This window comes from Punica granatum, chromosome 7 (genome assembly GCF_007655135.1).
Source record: "Punica granatum isolate Tunisia-2019 chromosome 7, ASM765513v2, whole genome shotgun sequence".
Lineage (NCBI taxonomy): Eukaryota > Viridiplantae > Streptophyta > Magnoliopsida > Myrtales > Lythraceae > Punica > Punica granatum.
This window is the reverse complement of record NC_045133.1, coordinates 16,485,529-16,498,243: the sequence shown is the minus strand read 5'-3', so window position 1 is coordinate 16,498,243 and position 12,715 is coordinate 16,485,529. Positions and strand designations below refer to the sequence as shown.

The window sequence follows — 12,715 nt, the reverse complement described above, 5'->3', positions numbered from 1 at the left end:
GAAAATAATAAAATGACCGGGGCTTGATTGAAAATAATTTTTAAATTCAGGGCAGATCTTAAAAGGATAAAATACGTCCTCTGGACTGAAATGTGACAAAATAGAAAGTTCATAAAATCGAGTTCGGGACAAATTCGATCACCCACGCGACCCAAGAACACTCATTTCACATCATATTCATCCAAGCAAACGTAAACATTCAGAAATGGAACCCTAAACATGCAGCTAAGTAGAGGATTTACCTAGTTCGGGAAGTTGAGGGATGATTCTGTAAATAAAAAAATAAAAATAAAAATAAAAAAACGCCGGGCAGTTGGGCTGCTGAGGGATGATTGGGCCGGACTAAATTGGGCCGAACTGGGCTGGGCTTCGGACTGGGCCGATCTGGGCTGACGCTAACGGGCTGTCGCTGGGTTGGGCCGCGCTGGATCCCTGCTGAGTCGGGCTAGGCTGCTGAAGGATCGGGCTAGGCTATTGGACTGGACCGCAAGGGGGCGGACTGGGCCGGGCTGGACGCTGATGGACCGGGCCGCTACTGCTGGGCTGGACCGCCGCTGGGGGTGGCTGTTGGGCCACGGGATCTGGACAAAGGGGATTTGGACCCGATTAAAAAAAACGAAAAAAATGGAGAAGGAGAGAGGTGGCCAAGCCGCAGGAGAATCCGGGTCGGGCGATGGTGTCGGCGCCAAGGACGAGCTGCGTGCGAGGGACAGAAGAGAGAGAGCCGGGGAGTCGAGCAGTGGAGGAGCTACGGGCTCGGCTGGGAGTTGGGCCGAGGGAGCCGAGGTTTTCTTCGAGTTCCGGCCGTTCAAGCTTCGAGTTCCGGGTTTCTGTTTTTCTAGAGAAAATTGATGAGCTTTGGGATTTTTTTTTGTGAGTTGCCGAATCCCCCTTTAAAAAATCCGGAGAGAGAGAGAGAGAGCTAGGGTTTTTTTGTTTTCTTTCCGGTCGTTAAGGGAAATCCGGCAAATCCCCGGAGAATCAGCAGTTACCTTCTAGGATACGAGAAAGACGGGATCTCCGGGAGTGCGGAAGAGGAAGGGGAGGAAGAAGAATAGTGAAAGTCAAAGTTTAACTTTCCTTTATTTTTATTTTTTTTGGGTGGTGCAGCGGTCGGTCAGATCAGTTCTAACCGACCCTACCCATCCGTCTTGTCGGTCAGACCGGCTCTGATCGGTTCTGACCGACTTGACCTTTTTTTTTAAAGAAAAGATGATAAATTGGGAAATGATAATTTTGCCCCCTAGAGCCGATGGACCGAAATTAGGTGCTGACAAGTCTTCACTTATCTTATTAGTAAATTACATGAATTTTGAGGGAATTTTACAATTTTTATAGGGGAAGAGGGAATTTGACATAAATTTTTAGTGAAGTATTTGATTATAAAATACCATACCGTTAATTCCGATGATTGCGACGTAGAATTTCCCGTTATATACAACCAGGAGAGAGGGAGAGAGTATCCATATTAGGTGAAGAGAAGATAAAAAGAAGAAAACTCATTTGGGTGCGCTACAATGCCATGCTAGAATTTTTCAAACTCATTAAAACTGAGAGATGCACATGCATAGTGACGCACGTGTATAAAGTAGAGAATATTGAGAGAAAGAATGTAAAATGGGTACTTTACTTCATTCTCTGATGCCTTTCTTGTGCTCTTAATTGTTCTCTAATCTTCCATTCAATACTCATATGCACATCTAAAGCAACAAAATGTTCTCGATCGAAAGTGCCTTAATCCACAAAATTAGTAACGTATTGGTCACTAGGAAAATATGGTACAATCACTTTTTAGATGTGCGTATATGAATATTCAATGGAAGATTTAGTAAATTACTTTTTAAGGATAATAAAATGATCAATATTAAGTAAATCGCACTTATTTCGAGTAAAATATGCGTAATTAGTTTAGGTAAATTACTTAGATTTAGAAAATTATTTACAATTGAAGTAAATCACACGAAATTTGAAGAGCCTTCACTTACCTTATTAGTAACTTCCATGAATTTTGAGGTAATTTTACAATTTTTTTAGTGGAAGACGGAATTTTACTTCAATTTTTAGTGAAATACTTGATTATAAAATACCCTACCATCAATTCCGATGATTGCGGCACATAATTTCCCGTTATATACAGCTAGGAGAGAGGGAAAGAGTATGCATATTAGGTGAAGAGAAGATAAAAAGAAGAGAACTCATTCGGAGCCGCTACAGGCTCGTGATAGAATTTTCCAAACTCTTTAAAACTGAAAGATGCGTATGCATAGTGTTGCACGTGTATAAAGGGGAGAATATTGAGAGAAAGAATGAAAAATTGTTACTTTACTTCATTCTCTTATGCCTTTCTTATGCTCATAATTGTTCTCTAATCTTCCATTCAGTACAGACATGTGCATCTAAAGCAGCAAGATGTTCTCGATCGGAAGAGCCTTTATCCACAAAATTAGTAACATATAGGTCAGCAAGAAAATATGGCACAATCACTTTTTAGATGTGCATACATGAGTATTGAATGGAAGATTTAGTAAACTATTTTTAAGGATAACAAAATGATCAATATTAAGTAAATTGCACGTATTAAGCGTAAATTATGCATAATTAGTTGAGGTTAATTACTTATATTTAGTAAACTATTTACAATTGAAGTAAATTACACAAACTCGATGAGTCTTCACTTACCTTATTAGTAAATTACATCAATTTTGAGGAATTTTACAATTTTTTTAGTGCAAGAGGGAATTTGACTTAAATTTTTAGTGAGGTACTTGATTGTTAAATGCCATACCATCAATTCTGATGACTACGGCGTAGAAATTCCCTTTATATACAACTAGGAGAGAGGGAGAGAGTATGCATATTAGGTGAAGAGAAGATGAAAAGAAGAAAACTCATTTGGAGCTACTACAGTGTCGTGCTATCATTTTCCAAATTCTTTAAAACTGAGAGATGTGTATGCAAAGTGACACACGTGTTTAAAGTAGAGAATATTGAGAGAAAGAATGTAAAATTGGTATTTTACTTCATTCTCTGAATTCTTTCTTGTGCTCTTAATTGTCCTCTAATCTTCCATTCAGAACTCATATGCACATCTAAAGCAGCTAAACATTCTCAATCAGAAGTGCCTTTATCTACAAAAGTAGTAACATTATAGGTCACCAAGAAAATATGGTACAATCACTTTTTGGATGTGCATACATGAGTATTGAATTGAAGATTCAGTAAACTACTTTTTAGGGATAATAAAATGATCAATATTAAGTAAATTGCATCTATTTCGAGTAAATTATGCGTAATTTGTTGAGGTAAATTACTTAGATTTAGTAAATTATTTACAATTAAAGTAAATCACATGAAATTCAAGGAGTCTTCACTTACCTTATTAGTTACTTACAAGAATTTTGAGGGAATTTTACAATTTTTTTTATTGGAAGGGTGAATTTGACTTAAATATTTAGTGATATACTCTATTATAAAATGCCATACCATCAATTCTGATGATTGCGGCGTAGAATTTCCCGTTATATACAACTAGGAGAGAGGGAGAGAGTATGCATATTAGGTGAAGAAAAGATAAAAAGAAGAAAACTCATTTGGAGTTGTTACAGTGCCGTGCTAGAATTTTCCAAACTCTTTAAAACTGAGAGATGCATATGCAAAGTGACGCATGTGTATAAAGTGAAGAATATTGTGATAAAGAATGTAAAATGGGTACTTTACTTCATTCTTTGATGTCTTTCTTGTGCTCTTAATTGTTCTCGAATCTTCCAATCAGTACTCATATGCACATCTAATGCTGCAAAATGTTCTCGATCGGAGGAGCCTTTATCCACAAAATTAGTAATGTATAGGTCACCAAAAAAATATCGTACAATCACTTTTTAGTTGTGCATATATGAGTATTGAATGGAAGATTTAGTAAACTACTTTTTAAGGATAATAAAACAATCAATATTAAGTAAATCGCACGTATTTTTGCGTAAAATATGCATAATTAGTTGAGGAAAATTGCTTAGATTTAGTAAATTATTTACAATTGAAGTAAATCATAGAAAATTCAATGAGCCTTCACTTACCTTATTAGTAAATTACATGAATTTTGAGGGAATTTTATAATATTTTTATTGGAAGAGGGAATTTGAGTTAATTTTTTAGGGCTCTACTTGATTATAAAATACCATATCATCAATTCTGATGATTGCAGCATATAATTTCCTATAATATCCAACTAGGATTGTCCAAAGGATCTAAGTAGATTCTATAATGGAACCCCAACTTGTGTTTCATGATAGAACATTAATTTCACCCATTCGATTTTACCAACTTTTAATCTCATCCCTCCATTATTTACATATTTTGTCGCTAGTATTTCTAGTTCTTCATATTTTTATTTCACAATTTTCGTCTACAATACTATGTCATTATTCCTGAATCTTCCCGTCACATGTTCCAATCACATTCCACCATGTCATCCATCATTGCCACCTCACCAAACCAAACCATAAAAATCAATTTTTAAAGAAAATCTATCTAATATTAGCCGGACACGTTAGCGACACGTTATCAACATGTAAGAGGGTTTAATTTATGGACACGTCAATGAAACACCATCGATATGTAAGCGACCATCCAATTTTATTGTACTTTACATGTGGCCCAATAGATTTGTGACGTCATTAAAAGATCTATGAGCCAAATTGTTATTTTTAATATTAAAAGGATTAAAAAAAAACTAGCCTTCCACCATAGAACATAATTTGACTTTTCATTGTAGAATTTGCCATATATAATATATAAAGTCTAGGGCAATCGTAGGAGGCCGGCACCTATGCACATTTGGCAAAATACAACTTTCTCATGCATTTGTAACCCTTTCACGTTGATCAGTGATATGCATTCAATACATATTGTGAAAAACATAATTTTAATAGTAGATATATTCAATATTATAATTAAAAAATTATGAATTTTCAATTTATTTAAAATCATATACTTTACTATCTTATTATGGAAAAGATATCTTGAATTTAATTTAGTACACTCAGGTGAAATAATTTACAAGTTTTAAGTTAAAACTCAAAATAAATAATACATTTAATATTATCATTAGAAATAAAATAATTATTCAAAAATCGTGGTTTCGAAATAATTTAGGGTTTTTTACCTAAAATGGCTCATGGTTTACCCTTTTTTCAAATATATCATATGCTTTTTTTGTCAGATATATCCCATAGTTTACTTTTTGCATCAAATCTATCCCAACGTTATCTTTTCTGTCAACATCTAACGACCGTGCTGACGTGGCACGTGGAGGGATAGTGGGCCACACTTGCCATGTGGGCGCCACGTCAGCACGGCCGTTTGATGTCGACGGAAAAGATAACGCCGGGATAGATTTGATACAAAAAGTAAACCATGGGATAGATTTGATAAAAAAAAGTATAAGATAGATTTGACAAAATGGGTAAATCATGGACCATTTTAGGTAAATTCCCCAATAATTTACCATTATATACTTTACAATCTCATATATGTAAAAACATATTCAATTTTCATTTATCATATTAGATTGGAATAACTACAAAGTTAAGTTAAAATCTAATTATTTGTAAATCGTAAATAATATTATAATGAAAGTAAATTTAATTATTTCAAAATCATGAATTGAAATAATCTAAAGTCATATACTTTAGTATTTTCAGCAAGTAAAAGATATATCACATTTCAATTTGGTATATTAGAGTGAAATAATTAACAAATTTATGTTAAAACTATAAATAAGTAAAAATATTTAATATTATAATTTTAAAAAAATAATTATATAAAAATCGTGATTTTAAAATAGTTTAACATAATATATTTTACTCTTATGTATGTAGAAATATTTCTAATTTTATCTTAGTATATTAGAGTAAAATGATATTAAATATTAAGTCAAAACTCATAATAATTGCAAAGAAACCGATTGCTCAAGAATCATGAGTTTTGAAATAATATGAAATTATATACTTAAATACCATCTCATGTATGTAAAAATATTTCAAATTTTAAATTAGTATATTAGAGTGAAATAATTATAAATTCAAGTTAAACTCAAAATAAAAGTTTTATATTATAATTATATTAAAATAAAATAAAATAAAATAATGCTATAGTTAGAAAGAAATTAATTATTTAAAAATCATGAGTTTAGAAAAAATATAAGGTCATATAATTTACTACTTTATACACATAAAAGATATATCAAATTTTAATTTAGAATAATATAGTGAAATAATTAATCAATTTAAATTAAAACTAAAAATAAGTAATAATATTCAATATTATGATTAAAATGAAACTAATTACTAAAAAATCATGATTTTTTAAAATAATTTAGCATAATATACTTTACTCTCAAATATGTAAAAGTATTTTGATTTTTACCTTAGTATATTAGAATAAAATGATTTACTAATTTAAGTACAAACTAAAAATAAACATGAATATTCCATATCATAATTAGAAAGAAAATAATTATTAAAAAATTGTGATCTTTGAAATAATATAAAATTTGGTAAATTTCACTGTACAATGTGATATTTTGAAAATTTTCACCACATAGCATATATCGTATTAGTTTCACCAAATTGCACGATATTTTGAAACTAATTATTTGATTCATCAAATTTCAGCCCCAATCAAGATGATGATGCACTAATTTTGAGCTTTTCTTCTTAATCAGATACTACTTTATTGGACCTGTGCTTTGTATGGATTTTATAAAGAAAAATTTATTATAAAGGTTTAAATATAAAAACAATAATTGGCTTGAATTTACAATTTATATTAGCATGTAAAAAGTTATGCAGTAAATTCAAACCTGTAATAGAAGAATATATGTTAAATATATATCAAAAGTTCTTAGGGAATTCATATAATATATACATCATTGCAATTATCAAATTAATTTCTATGAAAAATTAATATAAAATGTGAATACTTTTAGATAAGATTGTTAGTTTTATTTTATGAAAGAATAAGAATCTTAGAGTCTATCAAAACTTTTAAACTTCATTATTTGCTTGTGCTTCTTTGTTATAATTGATATTCCATATATTAAGTTTTTATAAATTTGAACACATTTTTAAATAAAATGATCCAGTTACTTGAATGAGAATGTTACTTAATTAAGGTTTTATAAGAGTAGCTATAATGCTTAAATATTTTTAAATTAATTTGAAGTTTATACAAGTATAAATGGTAGCTTATTTTCTTAAAATGATGAATATATTTATTTATTAAAGATATAATAATAAGTGCTTGAAATATTTTTTATACATTTTAATATATTCTTTATAATATATAAGTATATTAACATATGAATTAGTAAAGATTTTACCACTTCACCGGTATATTGTTTTGACATTTTCTTTTCTACCTCTATTTAATGCATTGGTTATTTTCTTAAAATGATGAATTTATTTTTGTTTGTTAACGATATGATAATAAGTGATTGAAATATTTTTCAGACATGTTTGAATTTTTTTATAATATATGAATTGGTAAGTATTTTAATTCTTTACCCCTTTATTATTTTGACATTTTATATTCTACCCATATTTAATGCATTGGTTACAACTTTATATATATACTAGCTTTCTTCCCGTGTAACGCACGAGTTTTAGCTAGAGTGTATATTTTTATGATAATTTTAAAAATGTGACATTCCAATTAAAATGTTTAATAAGAGATATCTTTTTAAAGTAAAGTTGTTCAAATGCTAGTAATAACAAATTAAAGACAATTCAAAGTGACAGTTATAATATCAAATATTATTTTCTTTAATACTAGATATGTATGTCGATAAAATTATTAAACATTTTGAGAAATAAACTCTCAATCAATATGAATTTGCCATTTTAATCTAATTTAATAGAGTGGCAATGAAGTACATATATAAATATATGTTATTTATAAATATGTTGATCTATGGACGATATTTTTTTATAATTATTTAATTATATATATATATATTTCTTTATAATTGCGTCGCTATTTATTTACATTTAATTCATGCACATATATCATTAAGATAGTACTTATTTTCTTTAAGATAGTATTTTTTTAATCTTGAATATTATTTAAACTTTTACATTTATGACCCTATACTATTTAGAAAAATTATCTTCCACCCCTATTTATTGTTGGGACACAACTTTATATATATAGATGATCAGAATTCGGGCTTCAATTGTGAATCGAATAATGAACTCACTCCCGAGCCTTTAGAATTTAACTCCTAGAAAATAAGCCTAAAGTGATGAAATTGAATGCACGTCCAACGTCAACAACTTTTTGATCCAAGACTCAAGGTCGGCCTAAAACAGCATTTCTAAATTACATACATCAAAACTTTGAGAGTACATAATTTTAGAAGTTTCCTGTGATAAGGTGTCAACAATGACGAATGCAGACAAAAGGGAAAAGCTTGCCTGAGGGCTTGCCAATTGAAGGAGAAGAGTAATGTTAGCTTGTCTTGGTTTTCTTGTTCGTACAAAATATCCATTTTGTGTTTAATACGACTGGCTATGATGCACTATCTATATAATTGGAGAAAACTGGTACGTGGCTTCATTACACTCCTTCAATAGACCAATTACAAGCATATATATCGACAATATTCTTACTCTATTTGCTTGGTGAGATAGGATCATTGAGAATTCCTCCGATCCGGAGAGAACATCTTTCCCAAATATCAAAAGGAGAAAGTAAACGAGGAAATGAGTAATGTGGCTCATATCCAGGTAAAGGTTCAAACAATTTGATGATTTCATATCCATGTCATTTTAGAATTATATCACTTAGAAAAAGAATGGGCAAATTACATGTAAAATCACGAACTTCCAATATTTTCTCAAATCTATCATGAATAATATTTATAAATATTAAAAAAAATCACAAACTTTCACTTAACCGGAAAAAATAAAAAATAAAAAGAGTGAAGGGTTCAAACCACGTAGTTAATTAGGGTTGCACTGCCACCACACCAACAGCAAAACTTAAGTTTTTTCCTTTCCATTTTAACTATTACCTTTTAAATTAATTTGTATAGAAAGTAATCTATATACATACTGGCTTTTTTGCCGTGCAATGCATGGATTATTGTTTGGAGTGATTATTTTTAGATGGATTTTTAAAAATTTTGATATCACAATTGAAATTTTCATTAAGTTATGTATATTCTTAAATTGAATCATTCAAATATTAGTGCATACAATAACAAATTTAAAATAATTGGAAATGAATTATAATACCAAATATGAATGAAGAAAATGATATTAGTTAGAAAACGTATTACATTTTCTATCAAATTCTAAAAAATCATAATAGATGACATCCATAAATTTTGTTAAAAAAAAGTGCAAATCATCCTCAGTTATCAGACCGGATCGGCCCGGCAGGTTCGACTAGTTGGACTAGAAATCGGCACCATGTCCAGTCCGGTCTACTTAAAACCTGAAATTGCATATTTGAACCGGTAGACCCATTGAATCGGCCGGTTATATGGATTTTATGGGTTTCCTATTTAGTGTAAAAATTATTTAATTGTGTAAGGATTTGAACCCATGACCTCTTACTTCTTATATTAGCATGCCACCAACCAAGCCACAACTATTTTTTTTGTTCTTTTAACTCTACTTTTAAGTACTTATTAAAATTTAATATTTATTTTGGAGTAAGAAATATTAAATATATATATTTTCTTACACTATCCTTATATTTCTTTGAGATCATCATACTTATATTTTAATTATCACAATTTTTTTAATAATATGAATATTTATTTTATTTTAATTAAACGTATTGTCCGACCCATGAACCCATACCCCTTCCAGTTCATCATTCGATCCGGTTTTGAGAACAATGAAATCATCTAATTTTAATAAATTTTAAAATAGATTTATCTATTACTATTTCAAAAGTGTTCAATAGTTAAACATACTTAATGCGTCTAGTAGTTTTTTCTTTTACTGATTATGTCTTAAAGTTTTTTTATTGTATTTTTTATAAATAAGTTTTGAGATTATATATTTTAAATAAAAAATGTGCTTGTATAAGAAAATTACTAATTATTTAATGATTTATATGCATTTGCTAATTTAGTCCTAATTGTATTTACATTTATAATTGTTTATTTAGGCATTTATCTTTATAACCTTAACTATATATAAAATTACTTTTCTAACCATATTTACTATGGGGATACAATTATATATATATATATATAGATAGATAGATAGATAGATGGATATAAATTTGACTACAAGACAATAAATAGGGTCACAAAGTAAATATAATAAATATCTTAGGGCAAGAAAGGTCATCTAATATCTATCTATCTATATATATAAAGTTGAATACGATATAATAAATAATGGCACAATCGTAAATGTATATTTCATTAGGATTAAGTTAATAAATGCACATAAATTATTAAATGCTTAATAATTTTAATATTAAAGCACATTCTTGAATTTGAAAAAAAAAGAATTTCTTGAAATTTATTTTGAAAAAAGAATAAATTTTTATATGTAATTAGTAACTAAAAGAAAATTTTACTGATATGTAATAAGCATGTTCAAATATTGACTACTTTTGAAAAGGTAAAAGATAAATTTATATAAATATTATTGAAAGTAGGAATTTGCAAAAGGAATTTTTGATTATAGATTATTTGCATTTTTTGCTGCAAAACATGTGAAAATTATCTATTGCAATTTTTTAGAGTGCGATATTCAAGAAAATGCAACATGTTTTCTAAGTAATATCATTTGTCAATCCATATTTGGTATTATAATTCACTTTGAATTATCCTTAATTTGTTATTATATGCACTAATATTTGAATTGTTTCAATTTAAGATTATATGATGTGAAACTTTTAAAAATCCCCATAAAAATAACCACTCTAGCCCAAAATCCGTGTATAGCATGGGCAATTAGCAAAAACAATTCCGGGCACTTGAAGAAAAGCCACTCACTCTGCCGTGGGTACTCAGGACTGATAATAGTTTATTTAGATTTACATTTAGATATTTAGATTTAGATCAGATAGATTATATTATATTAGAATATATTAGATTAACTTTCGATATCATTTGGATATTTCCTAATTTGGTTATATCATCTTGTTATAATTTTGAAGCCTATTGGGAGAGGTGAGAACACGGATAAGATCTCAATCAATATCATGAGAAAGCTTGATCAGCTGCTTCCCACTAGGCGGTTGGGTTATATATTCAGGGTTCGCCATGATATACGTGCTGTGAATGAAAAGGCGTACGAGCCCAAGTTACTTTCAATTGGACCATACCATTATGATAAGCGCAGGAGTAAGCTTCAACATATGGAAGAACATAAATTGCGCTACCTGGATGATATAATTAGAAGAAGGGAGGAAAGAGATGGTGTATCCAGAACTGATCAATTAAGGGAGTATCTTAGGGTTTTGGAAGAACTGAAAGACCGGGCTCGTGGTTACTATGCGGAAGCAGTCGCCCTAGAGAAAGATGACTTCCAAGAAATGTTGTTACTTGATGGCTGCTTTATCATTGAGCAGTTCCGTCAAGCTACATGGATTGCTCGTCGACATGAAAGAGAAATGGACCCTCTCTTTATGGCTGATTGGATATTTCAGGTCTTAAGTAAAGATTTAATCTTACTTGAAAATCAAATTCCATTCTTCGTTCTGGAGCATCTCTATTCTATGATTGGTGATGGTCCCGACCCACTCATCCTTATTTTTACGGTCGTGAATATTCCTTTCATTTATCATCACTTGCCTTCAGCTGTAGGCTCACTTGAATATGGCATTGCAAGACAAAGTATCGCCGATCTTGTGACAGTACGAAACATCTCAACACATCAGCGTGCATTGCAAACTAGACGACTGAATCAAGAAAAACTCAATGATTTCAAGCATCTGTTGGATCTTTTCTGGAAGTTTACGTTGGTTGAGGAGTCGAGCCAGTGCAGGGAGCATCGGAGGAATTCACTAATACTGGATCGAGTACAAGTAAGGACCGGGTGTATTCTGCCTCAGAGCTAAGTGATTTTGGAGTTAGATTCAACGTTGTGCAGAAAAACAAATTTTATGACATCACATTTGCAAACGGGCTCTTAGAGATTCCAGCCATCAAAATAGACGGACTAACAGAAGCGCGATTTCAAAATCTTATCGCGTATGAAGAACATGGTCAGGGTGTCAGTGAATTTAAATATATAGGATCCTACATGAGCTTCATGGATGGTCTGGTCAATACCCCAAAGGATGTTGAGCTGCTTCGACACCATGGGATATTCGAAAGCTATTTGAGTGATGATGAAGCTGTTGCTACCATGTTCAACAGTACGGGCAGAGGAGTTATACCCGACAGAAACTTTTACTATAAAGAAATAGTTAACAATCTGATAAAGCATTGCAGGAAGAGGCGAAACGTTTGGATGGCGAAATTAAGGGCAAATTATCTTAGCAGCCCTTGGAAGATCCTGTCAGTTCTCGCAGCATCAGTCTTACTCGTGTTAACTATCACACAGACTATCTACAGTGCCCTCTCATACTACAATGCAAAATAAATATCCACGTCCCGGCACGTTAATTAGTTGCTTACATTGAGAAATGTCTTTCTGCACAAAAACTGCATGTTCCTGCGTGTAATTTTCAGAATTGCTGGAGT

General features: G+C 30.8%; 1 protein-coding gene across 1 annotated transcript; it reads left to right on the top strand.

Moving 5' to 3' along the window:
* The first annotated feature begins 624 nt into the window (after positions 1-624).
* On the top strand, positions 625-12,614 carry LOC116214433. The gene is made up of 3 exons (XM_031549838.1): positions 625-786; positions 11,185-11,676; positions 12,120-12,614. The coding sequence occupies exons 1-3, from the start codon at positions 625-627 to the stop codon at positions 12,612-12,614; spliced, it is 1,149 nt and encodes a 382-aa protein (XP_031405698.1).
* Positions 12,615-12,715: the final 101 nt, after the last annotated feature.

Coding starts and splice junctions, on each gene's coding strand:
- LOC116214433 (XM_031549838.1), top strand. CDS start 625: ATGGAGAAGGAGAGAGGTGGCCAAGCCGCAGGAGAATCCGGGTCGGGC. Junction 787..11,184: donor GTTGGGCCGAGGGAGCCGAG/GTTTTCTTCGAG, acceptor ATAATTTTGAAG/CCTATTGGGAGAGGTGAGAA. Junction 11,677..12,119: donor TGGCTGATTGGATATTTCAG/GTCTTAAGTAAA, acceptor AACGTTGTGCAG/AAAAACAAATTTTATGACAT.